Source organism: Apaloderma vittatum, unplaced genomic scaffold (assembly GCF_000703405.1).
Source record: "Apaloderma vittatum isolate BGI_N311 unplaced genomic scaffold, ASM70340v1 scaffold12520, whole genome shotgun sequence".
In the NCBI taxonomy this organism is placed as follows: domain Eukaryota; kingdom Metazoa; phylum Chordata; class Aves; order Trogoniformes; family Trogonidae; genus Apaloderma; species Apaloderma vittatum.
This window is the reverse complement of record NW_009695072.1, coordinates 1-18,654: the sequence shown is the minus strand read 5'-3', so window position 1 is coordinate 18,654 and position 18,654 is coordinate 1. Positions and strand designations below refer to the sequence as shown.

Genomic DNA, 18,654 nt, shown 5'->3' with positions numbered 1-18,654 from the left:
TTTCAGTGACTTTGGGTCAAACCATATCCGAGATAAACTTTCCTCCAAGGCTGCCCTGAATGTGCTGCTCTGAAAGTTTAGGCATTGTTTTCAGTTTTGTGAGAGATTCTGATTTTTATTTTGTCATGCTGGAGATGATTTAAATAGTAATCCCAGCCCTCCTTTCTGGAAGTTAATCTGTTTACATGACACGTTCCAAGAAATTTGTGTTCATATCCATCTGACGTGCTGTCTCCTTGGCTGGACTCTGCTGCTGGATGTTGGAATGCAGCTCTCACATTTTTCAAATAGCGTTGGGACCCTGTAGTGAGCAGATGCAGCAGAGAGCCTCTGTCTGGGTCCCGGGGCTCCACATCCGACCTGCCCTCAGGGGACCCCCAGAGCACCCTGTGGGTGCGAAAGAGAGAGCTGTCAGACGAACTCTTCCCCCTTGATATCTCTCCCTTGTCCTCTGCTATGCTGGAGCTTCAGCAAAGATTGAGGTTTATTCAGCCCCACACTGGTTTTTGGCTGTGCAGCTGAAGGAGGGGCTGGTGTTGCTGTGAGCATCTTCCCTGCATTATTTCATGTCATTTTAGTCCCATCAGCCCTGGAGCAGAAGACAGTTGTCTCTGTTGCTGTAGTGCAGAAATAAGTAGGAATCAATTGTTGAAAATCCAGTAAGTTTTGGGCATGCAGCTTGCTCCTTTTGGCACTTTTGGGGAAAAAAAACCCCACCAAACCCTAAAAGAAAGGCATTCTAACAAATGGGCTCTTTGCAAAGGCTGCATTGTGCAGCTGGCTGTTCCTGAGTGCAGTGCCACACAAGGCTGCATTGTGCGCCGGACACGGGGCACACAGCGAGGGCTGGAGCTCTGGGGATGGGTGCTGGGAGACTCCCTGCCATGGCAGCCTGTCCTCAGGGACAGAGCTGCTGCCAGTGCCTTTTGACCACCTTTCATGTGCAGCAAGTGCTGCTGCTCTGGCTGGGATGAAAACCCAAGCTTAGCTTTCTGCTGCAGTGGTCAATGAGCACATTCAGTTTTCAAATCCTTGGAGGGTTTCTGTTTTGTTAGATCCATTTGAATGGCTCAAGGTTTAGCGCTTTTGAGTACAGCCACCACAAATGACACCAGCGTCTCCTTGTCATCCCCTGTTTGCTACACATATCAGCATGTGGCAACAAAGCCCCTGCTGTGGGATTGATGTTTCTCCCTCCTCTTTCCTTTTCTTCGTTTTTCACCCCCCAGGAGTTCGGCAGCACAAAGTCCATCACGTCACGGTGTGACTTCCTGCAGAACCTGATTGCAAATGGTTGTGCTGGGGCCACCGAAAACCCCAGCAGCAGCATCAGCGTGGTGAAGAATGTCCCTTTGAGCAGCAAGGGCTCCAGCCAGACCCACCTGGACGTCACGCAGATCATGCCTCAGAAGGTCGCCTTGAATCTTCGTCCCGGTGAGTCCCTGAAGGTGGTGAACTGTATGCTGGGATGTGGGTGAGAAAGAGTGACCAGGACGAGCTGACAGCAGAGCTCATGACCTTGTAGCCCACTAAAGCAGGTGGCTGCTGGCCCCTTCCACAGCCTGTGAACCTTGGTGCTGCATCATGAACAGGTTTGAGGCTGAGGTGTATGTTTTCCATGGGAGGACGCTGCAGTTATCAAAGCCCACTCACAGCTGTTATCTATACTAGTTTTTAACTCTTGCATGTGTTTAAAAGGACCCTGCTCAGCTTAAAAACGTAATCGCTTGTGTGGAAGGAGTTAAATTACTTGGGATCCTCCACCAAGCTGACAGTGCTTGACTAAACTGAGACAGCTCCTTCTATAAATCGGAAACAAAACCACATATCTGTTTTCTCTCGGTATGCAAAAGAGCCATGGGATCAAGGCAGAAGACGGAGATTTGAACTTGTGACTCAGGCCTTGGGTTGTAGCCAGATGCCTGTTTCGTTCCCCTGAGCCATCACTTTTCCTCAATGTCTTCCTTTTAATTAAAATTAGAAGGGAATGGCTGGACTGAGCCATATGAGCATGCTTGTTATCAAAAGTTATTGCATGGTGCGGGGAGGCTTTAATGTGGGTTCAGAATTCTTGCAAAAATTCGGCAGCTGATATTTTTGAAGGGGTAGAAAAAAGCTCTTTATTGCAAAGTTAGGAAGCAAATATAAAAGCTTGATTCATTATAAGCAGTTGGTGTGGGTTTCTAAGGCTTACAGTTTTGTGACAGCTCTCATGAGCTTACAGAAAAATGAAATATGATGTTTTGCCCAAGAAAAACAGGAATTTGAGCTGATGTCCATGCTACCAGTGCTCTCCCAGAGCCTACCACTTGCTGCAGAATTTTTTGTTTTGATTCTATGGATTGAACAGTCATAATTTCTCTTATTTAACTCTTCCTCAGCAGTGTGACTTGTCATCAGTCAGACTCTCAGGTGTAAACAAATTTTTCTTCAAAGTCTTAAAAGCAGATACCTGAGGGCGGTCAGCACTGGTTGTATGGGTAGACACATGGCTTCTGCAGCTGAATGTTGCTGATGAAACAGATTTGCTTCCATAATAAAAAGGGAGTTGTTGTTGCTCCTGTTTCTTGCAGCAATTCTTGGCAGAAAGGGCTGGCTCAGCTTCCACATCTCTCCTCCTGCAGGTGCACCTTCATGAGCAGTGCCTTGTGCTCAGCACATTGGAAGCAGCCCTCAGGAGAAGGGCTTGGGCATGTTAGTCAATGAGGGGCTCAATACGAGCTGGCAGTGTGCACTTGCAGCACAAAAAGAGAACCGTGTCCTGGGCTGCGTCAAAAGGGGAGTGACCAGCAGGTTGAGGGAGGTGATTCTCCCCCTCTACTCTGCTCTGGTGAGGCCCCATCTGGAGTATTGTGTTCAATTCTAGAGCCCACAGTACAAAAAAAGACATGGATCTGCTGGAGCATGTCCAGAGGAGGGCCACGAATATGATTAGAGGGCTGGAGCACCTCTGCTGTGAAACAAGTTGAGGGAGCTGGAGTTATTCAGCGTAGAGAAGAGAAGAGAAGGCTCTGGGGTGACCTAATGATTTCCTTCCACTACATGAAGGGGGCCTACAGAAAGGCTGGAGAACTTTTTACGAGGGACTGTAGTGATAGGACAAGGGGCAATGGCCTGAAACTGAAAGAAGGTAGATTTAGATTAGATATTAGGAGGAAATTCTTCGCCTTGATGGTGAAGCACAGGAACAGGTTTCCCAGAGAAGTTGCGGCTTCCCTGGTTCCTGGAGGTGTTCAAGGCCAGGTTGGATGGGGCTTTGTGCAGCCTGGTCTAGTGGGAGAGGGGTGTCCCTGCCCACAGCAGAGAGGTTGGAACTAGGTGATCTTCAAGGTCCCTTCCAACCTTAACCATTCTATCATTTCCTTTTCCAAATTCCCGGTGGTTTTCCCAGCTGGAGGTGCGGATGCCCGCTCTGCGGCAGCACATGGGGCTCCGTCTCCATGCGTCTTGCCGGTGTCTGCGCTGTGAGATGCTTTGGGCTGGTGTGCTGTTCCTGTCAGCCGTCGCAGGGGACCTCGCTGGTGGCCATCTTCAGTTGCCTCTGGATGACAGAGAGGCCCTCCAGGTCTGAGCTGAGCTGCAGGAATTGCTCTGAGAGCCCCCGTGGCGATTCCCATGCTGAGCCCATGAGTTCCCCTCCCTATGCTCCTCTTGCAGAGCATCAGTCATGGCAGGAGGAGAGATGTACCCAGATGTTTGCAACAGTATCTCCCATATTTCCTCTCTTTACAATGTTGGGCAGCACTCCATCTGAAGTCTGATGACTTCCTAAACCCTTGTATTAGCATCCCCTGTTTAAATTACCCATTAATCCTTGAGCTTGAGAATGGGTTTCACCCTGTGAACCCAAGACAAAAAGGAGACAATGTTGATTTAATTTAGGGCGTGAAGGGTGTACTATTTCAAAGATGAATTCACACGGCGATCTGTGGCAGCGGTGATCCTTTATTCTTAGACCACTAAGCAGAAGCAGAAGGGAGCGAATTGTCAATTGTTTGCTATTCCCACCCAGGCAGTTTGATCTAATCGTCCCGTGGCAGAAATCACATCCTCAGATCTCTGTTAATTCCACAGCTAATTTCCAAATTGATGTCCTTACAGGGTAGCTTTCAGATCAAGCATTTAGTTTTTATAATAGTGCTTTTTAATTTTGGGTCCAGCTATAAAGCAATATGTCATGGTTAAGTGAAAAATATGAATGGTGTAAAGGGAATTAAAAATTAATAGATGCAAGTTGTGTTGCCCTTCAAGCCGTAAACCTCACCACACAGAAAAAAGAGTTTTTCTTGAATAAGCGTGTTTGTTGAGTTTGTGTTCTTAAATTGGCCAAAAGCATTTTTTCCAGTTTCTGCACTTTCTGTGTGACACCATCCAAGAAACATTTCTGAATTCAGTTTTAAAACTTTTTAGTAAAAGCCCTAGAGAGGAGAGGATGGTGGTGATGGTATGTGAGGAGGGAGGGGGCTGGATTATCCCTGGAAGTGTGAGAGTAATACTGTGCACAGAGACCAGTAAATTCTTTTGCACTTAGATCTATATACATTAGCAATATTTATCTGAGATAATTGATTTGTGCAATTAGGAGTGAAAAAGGAACCAGGCCTTATTTTTGGTGCTTCTCAGGGACTAATAAATTTGGAACTATTAAGAAAGAGACGAACCTTTGATCAGAGTATCCCAAATACTTTTTCTGGCTCTGGCATTTCCATCTTAGGATGTGTTCCGGAAGACCAGTATTTTGGAAATGGAAATGTTTGGAAATGCAGAAGGACACATCTTCTTCTTCTGAAAGAGCTCGGTATTCCAGTGGGAAAAATATGCAGGAATGAAAAAAAAAAAATAGTCATGAGAATGAATTTTCCCAGAGTTAAATGCATTCTTGCAGCACTGAATTAAAGTCAAGCTTGCAGTGACAGTTTGTTACCCTGCAGTCAGTGCTAACAGGTTTTGCACTGTATTGTCCTGATTTGAGCTAAATAGAACCAGCTCTGTTCAGTGATTTTTGCTTCTCAGCTCAGTCTGTTCTAAGAGGCTGCCCGTTCTGAAGTCAGCAGCGTGTTTTTGCAGACAGTGCCTGCTACCAGCAGTGAGAACACCTGGTGTTTGCAGTTACTGCCTGGGACTGGGATGCAGACAGGCTCTTGCTGATACTCATTCCTGTAGTGACCAAGGGCCCTGCTGGCTCTTGTGTGTCACGCTGGGGGTGCCGGGGGAGTAAGAGGGGTCACAAGGAAGTAAAAGGTTGCACCTCCAGGGAGTTACAGACAGGACAAGTGACAAACAAGAGTATTCCATTCCATATACGTCATATTCAGTATAAAGCTGAGGGATTGAGAGGATGTAGTGCTTTCTTCTCTTCTGCAATGGCTGGCATCCCAGGAGGACTCTGTCTGATCTTCTGTCTCTGATCCTGAATTCCTGAATCCGACTGCTGTACCCAAGCTCCCCTCTGCTGCTGAGCCTGGGACTTCCCCGGTGCTGCCTGCTCTGCAGCATCAGTGGGGATTGCTGCCTGCTATCAGGGAGGGGGAGAGTCGGGTTTGATATCAGATTTGTATATATATATATATAGTTCACTATTTTTAGTATATCCTTATTCATTAAAGCTGTTTTAATTTTTCTTTTTTTTCCAATCCATAAGCCTCTCTGCTTCATTCCCTTTTCCTTCTTGTTTGGGGAGGGAGAGGGGGTTAAAGACCATCTGCTCATGTGTAGTGGCTGGCCCAGCCCTAACCCACAACATATATAAATGATGTTCTCCTTTGTTCACCCGCAAATTTTGCGCCAGGTACAGTGTCAGACTCACCTAAACCACCTGAATAGCTTTGCTGACTGTATGACCAGCTCCTTTGCCAAGCGGGTGGATGCTGCTGGGCCAAAGCAGCTGCTGGACAGGCCTGCACACAGGGAAAGCTGCAGGAATTCCTACAAAGCAGATCTTGGAGCCAGGGAGGTTATTTGGCCCCACATGGGGCTCAGCGCAGCATGACCCCAGGTGCCACGCAGGGCTCCTGCCTGGCTACAAAATCCCTCGTGCCCTGTCTTGCCAGCATGGCAGGTTTGCGATGTTGCTGCTACTGCTGCTGCGTGTTGTTGGGCTGGAAGTAAGTGGCAGCAGCTGTGCTGCTGCACACAGTCAGGAGAACAATAAAACGGGTTAGGGAAATGTTTTCACAATACTAAAAAAATGTGCGTTTCATTTCTGGGGAAAAAGAGGGGAAGCCACGTGTGTGTTTGCAGAACCTAGCAGTGCTCTGAAGTTCAGCTTCGGTCAGGAAGAGCTGGGAGGGATGGGCAGGAGGGGGAGTTTGGTCTTGAGAGGATACGAGTCACTGGGTCTGAGATGTCACTGAGATGGAAAAAGGGCTGAAGTGGCAACTGGGGATGTGGGATGGGCCAACCAATTTGAGGTTTGAGGGTGCTGGAGTCTGGAGTTTCCATTTAGACTGCTCAATAAAGCAGTGAGGCAAACATTTGCCACCTCCTCTCTGGCTCCACCGAGGCCTGTCTGGTATGAAGCTGAGTTTGCACTGAAGCTTCACTTCACCTTTTTCAAGGCTTGGGCGGTGCCAGTGGTAGCCTCCCCTTCTGTCACCCCTTCTGGAGGGCATCTCTGATGAAACTGGGTTGGCAAAGGGGAAAAGGTCAGGGGGAAGGCTTTCCTCTGCTCTTCTTCATATTTGCACAGCCTGTCATCTCCTTCCCTTGTGTTCATCACTTCAGGAAGCTTCATCTCTGCCTTGGTGCTTCCTCAGGTGATCCTAACAACCTTCTTTTTCCAGTTCACTTCCCTTTTGCCCTGCTTTCTCCAGACTCACGGTGGCACAGCTGTTTTTGAGGGGAGAGGTCCTTTTCAAAGGTGTTTCTTCTGTGTCTGCTTTGATCCCTGCACAGCTCAAGGGACATCTTGCACTCATCTCATGCTGGCTGTTTCCTCCTGACCCTCTTCTTTCTCCTGCTCCACCTCCTTCTCTCTTTTGTGCAGGACTTCTTGGACTGCTCCTGGTTTGCTTTGAGGACGTACCCAAGTAAGCGTGTGCATGGTCCCTCTTTCAGTAGTCCATGAAACATCCATTTGTGGTTCACTCTGCTTGCTTTTCTTTCCAGTTTTCTAGGAAGACACCCCTGGACTGTACACAGACCAGGGCAGCAGCATTTTTCGTGTGTCTCCCCTTAGATGTTCTCTCAGCTGAGATGGAAAGACCCTTTCCCATATCTTTAAAGTAAACCAGAGACGTGCACTCTCTGGATGAGTCTTTTTCTTGCCAGCCAGTACACTGCATAGCTTAAGAGGACTCAAAGTCCTTACCAGCTTTCCTCTTAGTCTCCTAAGGGATTGATTTGGAAAAGTTTATTCCCTTCACCCTCTTTTGCAAGTGATCTGTCTGCTCGGCAGGGGAAAAAGAAAAAAAAAGCATGTGGTGTGGATTTCATGTGTGCTAGGAATTTCCTTTTCACTGCTCTCAACTCTTGTGTGTGTGCAGGTGACCAGACCTCCTTCCGAGTTCAGGTTCGGCAAGTGGAGGACTATCCTGTCGATCTCTACTACCTGATGGATCTCTCCCTGTCCATGAACGACGACCTAGATAATATTCGCAATCTGGGGACCAAGCTGGCTGAAGAGATGCGAAAGCTCACCAGCAATTTCCGGCTGGGGTTTGGCTCTTTTGTGGACAAAAACATTTCTCCTTTCTCCTACACGGCTCCAAGATACCAAAACAATCCCTGCATTGGGTAAGTAGTTGGTGTACCCTGAAGGGACAGGCCCTGTGTTTGCACAGCATCTGGCTGCAGTCTTCTTTTCCCATTCTCTCTTTAAATAATGAACTGCACTTAAGCCCCAGCTTTTGGGAATGCTGATGAGCCCTGGCTGTCACTGTGATGCTCAAGAGCAATTCAAAACAGGACAGCTTCCAATTTTGCACTGGCTGTTGGGAGGTCTCTGCACACAGAGATGGGAAAGTTTGCTAGCAGGAACCTGAAACTATTTTCAAGTACCTGAAGAGGATGTAAGCATAACAGACTTTTTTACAGGCTCTAAGTAAAAGGAGCAAGAGTCAGAAATTCCTCGTTTCTGATCCTAGCTCTGAGTCATAGTTTGGTCTTTCGTAAATCAGTTAAGTCCTTTGTTACCATTTTACAGATAAGGAGGCCAAGGCAATATAAGTCCTTCCCAACAGAAGCGGTTGGGGGAAGTGAGATTTGTGTTGGCCTATAGTAGTGATTAATGAGTTCTTGCAAAGTGTTTTGAAGACGTCATATAGTTTTTTTTCATCTTTGTTGTTACGGAAGGAAAGCAAACTGGCAGTTGCAAAAGACACAGATGCTGTGGTTTGCTTTGCAGTGATATCACAGTCTTCCTCTTTTTTTTTTTTGTTGCTTGTCAGTGTCTCTGCGAGTCTCTTTGTTTGCCTTTTAGCTGCTGGAGTTAGGATCAAGTCCATTGAATTGGGGATTATGCAAGAACAAAATTGGGTTTAGTGGAGGATGTCCAGGCCGAGATGGGTTTGGATAGCTCAGTAGCAAGTGCCCTCCTGGGAGAATGTCACCATTGACACTTACCTTTGTGGTCCCCATCTTCACCTCATCCATGGCTGGAGTGCTTTCTAGTCATGTAAGGGCAGTAAGGTTAGCACCTTTATTTGAGCCGTTTGTGGATACTTGTGTTGTAAATTGACTGCAAGAGCATGCATATTTCAAGTTTTTGAAGATTAAACAGAGTTTGCATCAACTGTGTTTCTAGACCAACTGTTGGCATTGGCCAAGCATTTGGCATCTTGTTGCTCATTGACCGTTGACCAGACAAAACTGTCTGTATTCTCTTCTCACTAGTTCTGTCCAGAGAGGAAAGTCAAATGGATTTTAACCCTGAAAAGTTGTGCTTTGGCCATGAAGCATAGCCAAAAGTGACCACATTGACTGAGCAGGGGAGGTGACTCTGCCACCTCGGCACCGTACACAATGCTTTTCATAGCTCTTTCACCCAGAAATCTGGCATGGCCTCAGAGGGATGCTCTCAGTCACCGCAGTTGTCCTCAGTTTCCATCACCCGCTCATGTTGCTTGTGGGCTGGGCATAGGGTTTCATTCCAGCTGGTGAAATCTCAGAAACTTTGTTTGTGTGATTTAATTGAGGTGACGTGGCTTTTGCTGAGTGAAATGTGTAGGAGCAGAGGAGTAGGAGAGGATGGAGCTGGATGACCCTGCAGCAAGGCATGCCTGAAACTGCCAATGCCCTTTCATCAAGGGCATCCAGAGCTGTCACCCTGACTTTTCCCACCATGTTCAGGATATCTACATGCCCTTTTGGTTTTACCTGGGTGGTTGCTTTTGCATTTATGGGTTATGTTAAGCCAGCCTGATCTTGCAAAACCATGTATGGATTGCCCAAGGCAGCTCATCTGGTGGGCACTCCCTTCCAGTTGCTATCTGTCTTCTCTTCATCCAAACCAGGGTTGCTGGCTCCCTATTGTTCTCTGTGAGCAGCTGTTGCTGCTGCCAAGTGTTTCACTGATGTGGCAGTGAGGTGGGTTGTCGGGTGTGGTTTTACTTGCAGCTACATCTGGTGTCACAGACTTTGTCCAGTGGCCTGCTCACATCTAAGAAAAGCTGCAGGTAAACATGAGTTGCTGTGGGTGTTTTTTGCCCCCCGTCCAGGCTCTCTCTTCCCGCTCCTCCTCACAGTGACGGCTGTGCTGCAGATCTGGGTGGGTTGCAGCCCTGTTTTCATGTGGGGTCTGGCTGGGATTCCTTGTGCCTCCTCCTTCTCACCCCAGCTCGCTGCTCACGCTGGCTCCTGGCTCAGCATTCGGGCTGGTACCTCCTGGGGAGCCAGTATGTGGCCTCTCACAGCCATGGTGTCATTCAAAAGAGATAGAATGAAGGAAATAAACAGTAAATTTAAGAAGATAAGGAAGGCAGGGGATTTAACTGAACACCTAATTACCCATCTCTCTGTGATATGACTTGAGATAACAAACCCAAACTGCTCTGTGCTCTTGTGTAGTCACTCAGGTATCCACCGTCTGTCCTACTGCTGCCTGCAGCTTCTGCCGGCAAACCTGGAGTGTAAAATAAATGAAAAAGGATTAAATTATACATCTTCGTGGGAGGTGGGACCATACAGTCTGTCACTGTTTTCTCTGTGCACCAGGGCTCTGACAAACTGAGCACCCTGATGTGTTGTAGGGGTTAGGGGATGCTGGCTGATGCCCTATGGTGCAGAGGGTTCAGACATCACCATCTCCTCACCTCGGTCCTAGGTGTGAGTGGGATGCGAGTCTGAACATGGGGCTGATCACAAGGGATGGTTCTAAGTGCCAGCTGGGCACACAGCAGTGGGACCTGCCTCACGATCAGGTGTGTGCGTAGCTGTGTGAGTGGAAATCCCTGCTCTGGGGTCCCTTGTGAGGGATTTGAGTTCCCAGCGGTGGTAAATTTTAAATACTCCTTTGTGTAAAAAGCCTCTTACAACTTACCCATAGTGGGTCATGTGTCAACAGAGGCCTTTAATTGTTCTCCAGGTTTTATGTTTGAAGATAAGAGTGAATTAGTGCCAGCCCAACTCCCTTTTAAGCACATTTTCTTCTTAACCCTTCTTGTCCCTCTCCCCTGCACACACCCATGATTTCCCACACTGCAGGAGCTGAGCTCTCCCGGCCACATGGTGAGCACCAAAGCTTCCTCCTGGTAGTTTTGTACAGAAAAAGAAGTTTTCCTGGTAGCCTGCCGAGACGCTTTTCTGCCTTAGGGTGCCACTCCTACCTTTCTACTCCACTGGAGCTCTGGAAAGCAGAGATGGTGTTTGCTCACTGGCTTGCAGGGAGAGTGGGAGGGTGCATGAGTATGTGTTAGTTATTAAGGCAACTCGTGTTGGGCGACTGCCAGGTGCCCAGTGACGTGCAGTGGGTGCAGGGTGGCACATACTGCCAAGAAAACTGGATGACAGTGAAAATGCATGTTGAAAAATAGAGGAAAAGTAGCTCTTGGCAACGCACTGGTTCTGCAGGCCTGGGGCATGGCTCGCACTGCTCTCCCAGGGTTCTGGGGAGGGTGATTCTGCCAAAATGCACCCTCTGCGTCACAACAGGTCGCATCCGGCACTGTGGATTCCCAGTGTGAAAACAGCTTTATGGATGCTGAAATGGCAGAGCTGCATAGTCCAGGGTGAGCTGGTGCTTGGCGTCTGCACTCACACTTTACATGGAGAGAGATGTTCAGACCTGCTGAGATCTCTGGAAACTTCAGCTTCTCAAAGTCCTTGGGGAGAAACAAAAAAAACCCAACACCACAACAAAACCCTGCTCTGCTATAGGGTTTTGTAGATAAATAGCCAGCAATCAAAGTGCCCAAAACATGAAGCCTTGTGAAAGTATTTCAACATCCGAACAGAAGTTTGGACATCAACCTGGTAGAGCTGGGAGCTTCTGCAGCTCTTGGCTGCTGGTGTGGTTCCTCCTAGCTGACCACTCCTCTGTTCCTCCTGCAGTTACAAGCTGTTCCCCAGCTGCGTCCCATCCTTTGGCTTCCGCCATCTCTTGTCCCTAACGGATAAAGTCGACCGCTTCAACGAAGAAGTTCAGAAACAGAAGGTTTCTCGTAACCGCGATGCTCCAGAGGGGGGGTTCGATGCGATTTTGCAGGCAGCTGTGTGCAAGGTGAGTCGCTCTGATTTCTGGGGTTTTGAAGCGAAGCAAAAGAGGAGGAGATTTCTTCTGTTCTGTTCTTGGACCAGGTTAGAGCTTCAATGTGCCATTTCGTGGAAGTAACTACTAAACCTTTCTTGCAGAAAACCATGAAAAATGCCTTGAAATGCAGAGGCTATTGTTTTCATATGCTTTTGTACAGCCAAAGATAAAAAGTTAGTATTTTTTCTAGTTTAAGGGGGTAATAGAAGAGATTTTGCAAATGCAAATTTAGAGCTGAGATTTCATCACACAGTTAGACTTGTAGGTGCTGATCCCTTAAGATTCACGTTGGGTTGTGTGCAGCAGCGCCGTGCATTGGCTCAATGCGTTTGTTAAGGGTGTGTCAAACACATCTTGCGGCAGCTGACCCATGCTGAGAATTGGAGCTGGTTCCTACTGCTCATACCTTCCCCCTTTGTGTCTGCGGCTGGATGATCCCACCTCCAGGTGCTGATAGCCTGCTCCCCCTCTTTGTCAGCAAAACTAGAGCTGTTAGCAGTAATTTAAGACAGAGTTCATTAGCTTGGTGCCATGTTAGCCATACCCTTAGGGATTTTGGAGATGTTTTCTAGAAGGTCTTTCTGGAAGAAGTGGGTGGGCTGCTCAGTATCCCTTTGTGCATCAGGGCTGAAAATGTTTGCTTCTCCTCACCATTTGGCTGAGCTTCCCTTCTTGCCAGGGACATCTCTAGTTGCTTTTTTCCCTCATGACATACAGGCATTTGTTTTCTGCAGTATTGAGTAGTCTTTTTGGTTGAGTTCTTCTGGGTCTGGATTTTGGAAGCCAGTTGTGCCGCAGTGATAGGATGCAGGCTTGTGAGAAACCAGCTCTTCCCTTGCTTAGGTTGGCTTCACTTATGGTTCATGCTGTTGGCAGGACTGAACCTGCCCTGTTGGATCTAATGCCACCCAGCAGTCATCTTCCCTCTCCCAGCCTGGCATAGATGTTGTGGTTGGCATAACTACAGCGATGCTCCCAATTATCACCAGGGCATAAAGTGCTTCTCAGTTTTGGACAGGTGGCTGTCATGGTGAAGCAGAGACATCTCAAGGTGGTGACTCAGTTGTGCCACCCACTGTGTGGTTTTTTTGCAATCCCTTCCACCACATTTTGGAAAAAAAGGGAAAACATTTCCCTGCGGTGTGCATCACGGAGGCTCATTCTGGAGGTGCTGGTGGAAAGCAGGAGACCTGCAAGATATTTTCTGCATGTGTCTGCCAGTCTCAAACTGTTAGTAAGGAAAAAAATTTTTGACTGTCATTGTGAAGTGAACAGCCTGATTGATGCCTTCTAAATTCAGAAGATGAATTTAGATACTGGCACCATCTAAATCCAAGACTGAGCATCTTCTAGGAAGGGTGAGCAGAGGTGAGCATGTGCACTAGTGTGGCTCTTGGCATGATGTGGCAGGTCATGACAGAGGAATGTCTGCAGCTGTGGGGGGTAATTAATTACCGGAGCTTGAGTGTGGGAAAGAAAGTTTGTGGGACCAATGTATGAGGCAGGAGAACCGGCTGTGCCGTAACTTGCGCTGCCTTGGCAGCCCTTGCTGTGGGTGGAGCAGCTCCCTGCTGGTCACAGGCATGAGCACCAAAGACTCTGCCCATCCAGACTTAGAATAGCCGAAATTTTGGACCAGCTGATTCCCCTCCTAAGCCAAAACGGGAGCTTAGTGATTAGTTTTCCTTACGGTGGCCAAGTGGTGGCCCAGGTCAGTCAGAGGCAGCAGGTTGTGATGGAGCCTAGTGCCATCGAGGTGGGTGAAGGTAGCAGACATCGTGGGGTGCCATTGAAGTGCTGCTCCCTGAGGAGGATGCTTGTTGCTGTAACGAATGGCGCTTTGCACTCACAGTGACTGATGAAGCGTTGTGGGGACTAAACTCTGCGCAGAAAGTAGGTTCTAGTAATGCCAGAACTGTTTCTCCCAGTGCAGGGAGAGCAGCATAGAGATACCTTGGTGACTTGTGAGGTGGGCTTCCTCATTACTACTGTGGTGCCCCATTGTGGAATGTTCCAGCTTTTTCCAGCTTTCATCCTTCCTATCATATTAAAAAACCAAGGTTTAGGGTAGTTATGACCTTAGAAAGTCACCTGCCTTGGGGGCGATGCAGCATGTTGACCATGAAGTACTTTGTACTCAGCAACAGAGTTTGTGGCATCGAGGAGGACATCCTGGGGAGAGCCGGTCATGGCATGGCAGAAACTTGCTGTTTCCAGGCCACGGTGTCCAAGTGTGGTCTTTTCCTCTCCTCCAAGCATGGAGGTGTCAGAAACAATACCTACTCTGTTGACCAGGTATTTTCATTCTGTAATTCATATCAAGCATTTCTTCTGCATGAGCTAAGAGCTCTGTAACGCTCAAGTCATTTTTTGGCCTGGTTTTCAGCCCAAGGAGTGGGGGAGTTTTGTACAGCTAATAGAAGACTAATGAGGAGGCCCATGGTTTGGCTCCTTTCTGAAAGATGAAGATATGGTAAATGTTATTCTGGAGGCAATGAAAGAGCCAGAGACAATAAGCCTTTATCCTGATGCTAAAATGGTAAGCCAGGAATATTAATCAACCTTCTGTAATTGCATTTTCCATTTGCAGTGTTTTGGTTTCCTGCCATTCTTTAAGTGCAAGCATCATATGGCCTGGTGGTATATATAAGTTTCAGATCTTATGCACTAAGATGCAGCAAGGAGATAATGCTGGAGTAGAAAAAAAGTGTCTTTGGAAATAGTTTCAATTGGTGCTTGCTAGACACTGCTACGTGGAGATGTCCAAGTCATCTGGGAGTCACTGAGTTGTCTTTCAGAGCTACGCTAAACAAAGCAGGTTTTGGCTTTTAATCTCTAAGGCATACTTGACTTGCACTTGTATCTGTTTCTTGCTTCCAAAAAGGTCTGCATCTGAGAATCTGGTGGGGTTTAGACATACTGATGAATCTTGGGGGGGTCTCCTGGCAGTTGATGTCTTGGCAATTGAACCCTTTTTTTATTCAATGCCCAAAGCATAAATTTAGATATTTATTTCAGGCTTGGCAATACTGAGGCAGGGTGTTGCAGCCTTTTCAGTAGGATTTGGAGGACTGGGCTGGGCTGAGACAACCCAGTGGCAGTTTTGCCTGTCACCATTGGCTGTAAGGAGGGAGAAGCTGGTCTTTTGGGGTATGGGAAGCAACTGCAGCTCGTCGTAGGAGTAGAGGCAGGCTCTGCAGCGTGCCCAGCCCTGCAGAGACATGTCTTCTCACTTCACTCTGTTTGGGTCAGGTCCCACCTCTGCTTTCAAAATCCTTTATATCCCACGAGGATCAAAAACCAGATGAAGTGGCAGATGTAAGTGCAGGAATTTTTTTGTTCAACAACCCTGGTCCAGTAAAAATAAATGAAAGTCTCTTTGGTTATTTGTTTTAAACACAGCAGAGTGCTGCTCTGGGTTTCGCGGTGGAAACTGTGTGCTGAAGAGCTGGATTTTCCAGCGCCTGGAAGCCGCTGGCAGAGGCAGTGTGAGATGCGGCGGCTCCTCAGCGTGCCAGCCTCTCCGGCTGGTTTTTCCATAGGTCTCCAGCTATGTGTGACATTGGGACCAGCTTTACGATCCCACCTGAGACACCCTCATCTGATGCTCCAAGGCATCAAACACTGTCAGCACCTGGATATTGGCACTGAAATTGTGGGTGCTAGTTGCTTTTGGGAAGTGAGTTCCTGAGCTGAGCAACCAAAGTGTTTCTGATGTTTTTTACATGGGAAAATGTGTGTCAGAGGGGATGCTTGGCCTGTGATTGAAAGGTGAGCTTAGCGGGCAGGTGAGCAGCAGCCACATCCCTGAAGTGGCTTCATGACTGCTGCTTGAATGCAGCTCATTTTCTGTCTGTGTACCACATTTCTAAGGAAATGAAACTCAAATTAATCCTTTTAATCTCTTTGGGAGTTTCTTGGCCTCAGTTATTTAAAAAGAAAAGAAATCGGTTTTGGATACACAAATTAAAATGAACTGGACAGGCTTCTGTCTGGTGACTGAATAGACCAACAACTGCTTCTTGCACTGTTAGAGCTATAATCACTTTTGGGTTGAGTTCTTAAGAAATTACATTTTGGCATGAGGATTTTGCCTTTTGTCCAGTGTGGTCACTTCAGTGGAATGACTTCTGCTTCCCAGAGTCGAAGTCCTAATTTCATACTGAACTGGACAGTAATGTGCTGGTAAATGCAAAGGATGTGCGTTGCCAAAAATTTCTTCGTGTGGCCTTATTTGTGTGCATTTTTTAAAATGCTGTTAAAGAAAAAATACCTTATGAAACAGGGAGGAAAAAGAAATCTACCCTGGAATAATGTCCCTGAAGCAAGAGTTATGTTTATCAGAAAGATCAACTGGCTCTGGGCTATGACTCACATTTGCAGGCGAAAATTGCTCTGGCGGCCGTGATTCCGCATCCTTCTGCCTGCTCTGCCCTCTTGCCCTGCCCATGCCAGCCCTTTCCGTAGGGATCGTGTTTGCAGCCAGGCTGAAGCAGTTCAGAAGGCAGCATGTTAATGTAAAAGAAGTTGATGTCAGGTTCTGCTAAATAAGCTGAGCAGTAGTCTCTGGAGGAGTTGTGTATATTTATCTGCACTGCATCCCCATCAGTAAGTTTTTAACAGATTTTTCCTCATCCCTTCCCAGGGAATTTGAGCTTTTTTGCTCTGAGCTGGGGGCTGGAGGGAGGCGGATGCTGGCGGTGTGTGGGGAGAAGATGTGGGGCAGATGGGCAGGGTGGCAGCCCAAGGGGACGCTCTGGGAGATGGGGCTTTCTGGCTCTGGTCTCTGTCACGACAAGATCTCCCTGCTGGTGCTGGCAGCCGGGACCTCAGCCTGCCCAGCTTGGCATGAGCTGGCAGTGGGAGCAGCCAGCGAGCGCAGGGGAACATGTACTGCAGCACTATAGCTTCCAAAAGTTTCCTTTGGGCTTCTCTGTTTCCCTCCACTTCCATTGCAACAGAAAGCTTCTGTGTGCTGTTGTAGGCACGTTTTTGCTTCTTGGGCCAATGCAGACCTGGAAACCTGGGGAAGCTCCGTGGGAGGGAAACATTTGTCTACTAAATGTTATCCCTTTATTTGGAAAAGAAATCTATCCCTGAATCACTCTCCGTGCAAAGACGGTGATGATGTGTGCTCCTTGCACAGAGTGCCTGTGCATGCACATGGGTGCAGCAAAGCCACCTCCCTCGGGCAGGGACCTCACTGTGTGTCACAGCTCAGAAACAGCCTTTACGAGCGGGTGGTAATGAAACTGCTGAGCGGGGATATTGCAGCTCTCGCTGTTGCCTTGCCCACTCTGCAGAGCTGAGGAAACAAGGTCAAATTAAATGTGTGTGGAGGAATTTGGCAGGTCTCCTTTGGCTATAAAAGCGACTGAAACTCTTATTCTTGGATCTGGGTAGAGAAGGTCTGGTGGACAGTCCACATACCTCCTCATGCCTTTTTAAGTAAGTGCGTTGGAAGGAGATATTGGGAAATGCAAGGTGGACCCCTGTCTTTTTCTTTTTTTTTTTTCTCGACCAGTGATGGATGGACAGGAGCATGGTGTTCTTCTAATTAGTGCTAACGAGCCTGCTGCTGGACAGGAGCATGGCTGGGGCCCTGTGCAGGGCAAGAGGCAAAGCGTGGGCTTGGCAGGAGCAGACCGACTTTCTCACAGGTTTGTTTTCCCCCAGGAGAAGATTGGCTGGCGCAAGGAGGCATCTCACCTGCTGGTCTTCACAACAGATGACGTGCCCCACATAGCCTTGGATGGGAAGCTGGGGGGGCTGGTGCAGCCCCATGACGGCCAGTGCCACCTGAATGAAGCCAACGAGTACAGCGCATCCAGCCAGCTGGTGAGAGGGGACGTGGGGCCCCAGCCCTTGGAGAGCTGCAGTTTGGAGCTCCTGCAGTTTGCAAATAAAATTTGTGATTCCCCTTAGGACATCCCCCCATAGTGAATGTTTCTGTGGTGCTCAGAAATAAGGTAGGAGCTTAGTGAGTTACTTCAGGGATTGTTGCAAGGGAGGGAAAAGTAACTTGGTGCCCTGAAGAGCATCAGATTTTGCCTACAAAGTGTAGAGGAAACATAAAATACGTCACCCCTTTTCTAAAAAGTCCAGTGGCCTGTCGCCTTCTCTCTGAGGAGACTGAGTCTACCTTGATGTGGCTACACTAGCAAGCAAAACAGGACTCTGCTCTTATTCACAGCCTTTGAGCACAACACTATCATGGGTTGTAGTAATAAATAGATAATCTGCCCTTTTTTAAAATTTTAATTCACTGGAGAAGACTTTTGGAGTGAGCAAGCACTTGCCTGCTGTCTCACTATAACATCCTTCTGCAGGAGGTGCCTTATTCAGCAGATCACAAGCACTATTTATGATTTTTGGTCCTGCGTGGACATCACCTCATAACAGGAGGTGTTTCTGGATGGAAGCTAGAATCTTTGGAGAAACCCTCTTTCCTGCCATCCTACCAATCATACTGGAGTGCAGCCCAGTACTGGCATGGGGTCACACTGGGGAGCTGGTGTGCGAGTGCTTTCTTGGTGTTCCTGTGTTTAAGTCTGGGATGCTCTCAATCAGCTGTCCAGTCTGCTGGTAAATGAGGTGGTTTTTTCCCCCAAGGACAGCACTTCAGAAGCAGCCTGGGATTTTCAAGCTGGTCTCTTGAAAGTGAGCCCTGGTTCATTATTTTGTTTCTGAGGGTAGCTAGAGCAGTATCCTCCTGCCATCCTCTCTGTCTGGGAAATCTGCAGAATTAAAGAGCTTACTATAATCTCTTTATGGTTTCAGTATGCAGAAAGAGTAGGCAATGGATGTTTCTGCTTTGGGAGAAAAATCATACTTTCCCACTTACTGCAGTTCTAGATCTTCCTGCCTTCCATCCCTGGAGGTAGCAGCCAGCTTATTACACAAGTGCGCATGCTGATGGTGAAGCAGAAAGAGGAATGAAAGAGAAAGAAAGAGAGAGAGAGAAAGAG

At 47.8% G+C, this 18,654-nt stretch overlaps 1 protein-coding gene across 1 annotated transcript; it reads left to right on the top strand.

Moving 5' to 3' along the window:
- Positions 1–1,229: 1,229 nt before the first annotated feature.
- LOC104269744 (integrin beta-5-like) lies at positions 1,230–17,524 on the top strand (the record flags this gene model as incomplete). The annotated part of the gene is made up of 4 exons (XM_009869869.1): positions 1,230–1,434; positions 7,485–7,734; positions 11,488–11,656; positions 17,363–17,524. Coding segments are annotated over 4 exons (786 nt in total), but the record flags the coding sequence as incomplete, so codon positions are not given.
- Positions 17,525–18,654: the final 1,130 nt, after the last annotated feature.